We start from the raw sequence: 2,284 nt of genomic DNA, 5'->3' as shown, positions 1-2,284 counted from the left end.
ACCCATAGATTTTTAACTAAGATCCTTACCGATGATACCTTCTAGAAAAATGTCTTTAATCTATTTTCATAGTTCTATTTCTTCACGTTTGTCATTGTATATGACGTAATCGTTTTTAGTATTGAGAGCTAGTTTGCTTTGATCCCAAATTAAACAGCTGCTTAAAACATAAGAGTGAATTAAAGAGCGCGGGATTCATTTCATTCAGGCATTTTAACAGGCCTACTAAAGCTCCAGCCACCTTCAGGCAGCTGAACTACAGACCGCTGCATGGGGATCAAATCACCATGGAGACCAACCTCTTCTAACCACCGGCGACAGGAATCTTCTAAGGAGCCACATCGATCCTTCTTCCTTTAGTTATGAAACCATTTCAGGATTAATTTTCTCACATTAGCAACGGAGCGCTCAATGACCTCTACCGGAAATACGTCTGTGACCCGGAAATATATTTTTCTCATGGATTTTCAAAATAAAAGTGGTTATCTGATCAGTTTCCAGGAAAATACTCTTTTAATTAAAAAAAGAAATTCAAAAAATTTTTAGAAGATGAAGGAATCATTTTGTTCTTAGATTTCCTTAAAGCTTTGATAAAATAGAAACCCTTTCATAATACAGTCATTACAAGAATTTGGCTTTGGAAAAAAAATATAAACATTGTTCTACATTATATAAAGACATAAGAAGCTCGGAATTGCTTCAGTCAGGAAATATCAGGAGATTTGATGTAAAAAAGAGGAATTCAACCCTATTAGCCCACTGCTTTTTATAATAGGAACAGAACTATTAGCATTAAACATTAAAAATAACAACAAGATAAGTCCACTAAGTTTCCCAGGTACAAACTTTGATATTACACTGTTAGCAGACGATACAGTGGTGTTCTTAAAAATGCTGACCAAATCCCTGAGGCTTTAGAAGCTGTTTATTTCCTCTCTAAAGCTTCAGGCCTAAAATTGAAAATGGAAAAATGTGAAATCAATCAATCAATTCAAAATAATCAATCCACTTTAATTCATAATATCAAATCAAAGAATAAGATCAAATATTTAGGTGTAATAATTAACAAGGACCACACTGATAATGAAAGAACAATTATTCAACCAATTTTACAAAAGAATCAACAAATATTTAAAAGTTGGCTCCAAAGAAACATTTCAATTTTTGGAAGAATATTATTGACTAAAACAGAAGGGATAGCCAGACTAATTTATCCAGTATTTACCTTAAATATAACAAATACTACGATAAAAAACATTTATCAAATTCATTACAATTTCATATGGAATAATAAACGACATCTGATCAGAAAGAACAACATAGTAAAGTCAGTAGAAAAAAGAGGAGGAATAAATGTTATTGATTTAATTAAAATAGCTGCAGACTTTAATTAAAAATGAAACAAGTTTATGGTTTAGTTTCCCTTCACAACTTTTTTCAAAAAAATGGAGGAATATAATTTCTCTTAAGATGTAACTTTGATCCTGTCAAATTACCGATTAAATTATCAGAATACCACACACAAGTTCTAAAGTATTGGAAAATGTTATACGAGCACAATTTTACGCCACATAATAGGATTATTTGGAATAACAAATTTATTTTGTATAAGAGAAAATGTCTATAGTACAGAGAATGGGAGGAAAAAGGTATCTGGGCCATTATACATCTTATGGACACAAACGGTGATATTCTGGATTATACAGTATTTAAAAGAAAATATAATTTAGATTGTCCACGGAAACAATTTCTATCTCTGATTAGGGCAATTCTGGCAACCATGATGAATTTGGTCAAAGGAAGGATTAAATATTCTGATGTAACACCGATCTTTCCCACCCTCCTTATAGATAATTACGATTTTATGGATCTCAAAATGAATAACAAAATGATAAGAGAACACATAAACAACACAATTTTTCCTCTCCCAGTTAAGAGGAACTTATCTTTAAACGTGTTTTCAGAGATGGAAGTTCTTAAGGTCAGAACAGGATTTTTCTCATTTCCTACCAAAGATGAAAGAAGTTCATTTTAAAACCCTAACCCTTTTTACAATTGTTGTGTGGTTACGTATTTTTGGGACAAGATTTATGATTGGTTATCTACAAAAAATGTGATTCCTAATTTTGAATATAAAGGAGTTAAATTTGGCATTACTTTTAATGATAAAAATGTGGAATTTTTATGTAATATTATTTTCATTATGGGAAAATTCTTTATCCACAAGTGCAGATTCTATAAAGTTTATCCAAATTTTCAAGCATTCCAAAACGATATTAAAAGT

General features: G+C 31.0%; 1 protein-coding gene across 1 annotated transcript in view; it reads right to left on the bottom strand.

Annotated features, from left to right (window-relative positions):
• Positions 1-440, bottom strand: part of tefm (transcription elongation factor, mitochondrial) — a 7,357-nt gene extending 6,917 nt beyond the window's left edge. Inside the window, exon 1 of the mRNA XM_015402548.1 lies at positions 300-440. Within this exon, the coding sequence (XP_015258034.1) occupies positions 300-342 (43 nt within the window). The 5' untranslated portion in view covers positions 343-440. The remainder of the gene's footprint in view (positions 1-299) is intronic.
• Positions 441-2,284: the final 1,844 nt, after the last annotated feature.

Source organism: Cyprinodon variegatus, unplaced genomic scaffold, assembly GCF_000732505.1.
Source record: "Cyprinodon variegatus isolate N-32 unplaced genomic scaffold, C_variegatus-1.0 Scaffold1365, whole genome shotgun sequence".
In the NCBI taxonomy this organism is placed as follows: Eukaryota; Metazoa; Chordata; class Actinopteri; order Cyprinodontiformes; family Cyprinodontidae; genus Cyprinodon; species Cyprinodon variegatus.
Note: the sequence above shows the minus strand (reverse complement) of the source record. Positions and strands in the feature narration are given on the sequence as shown.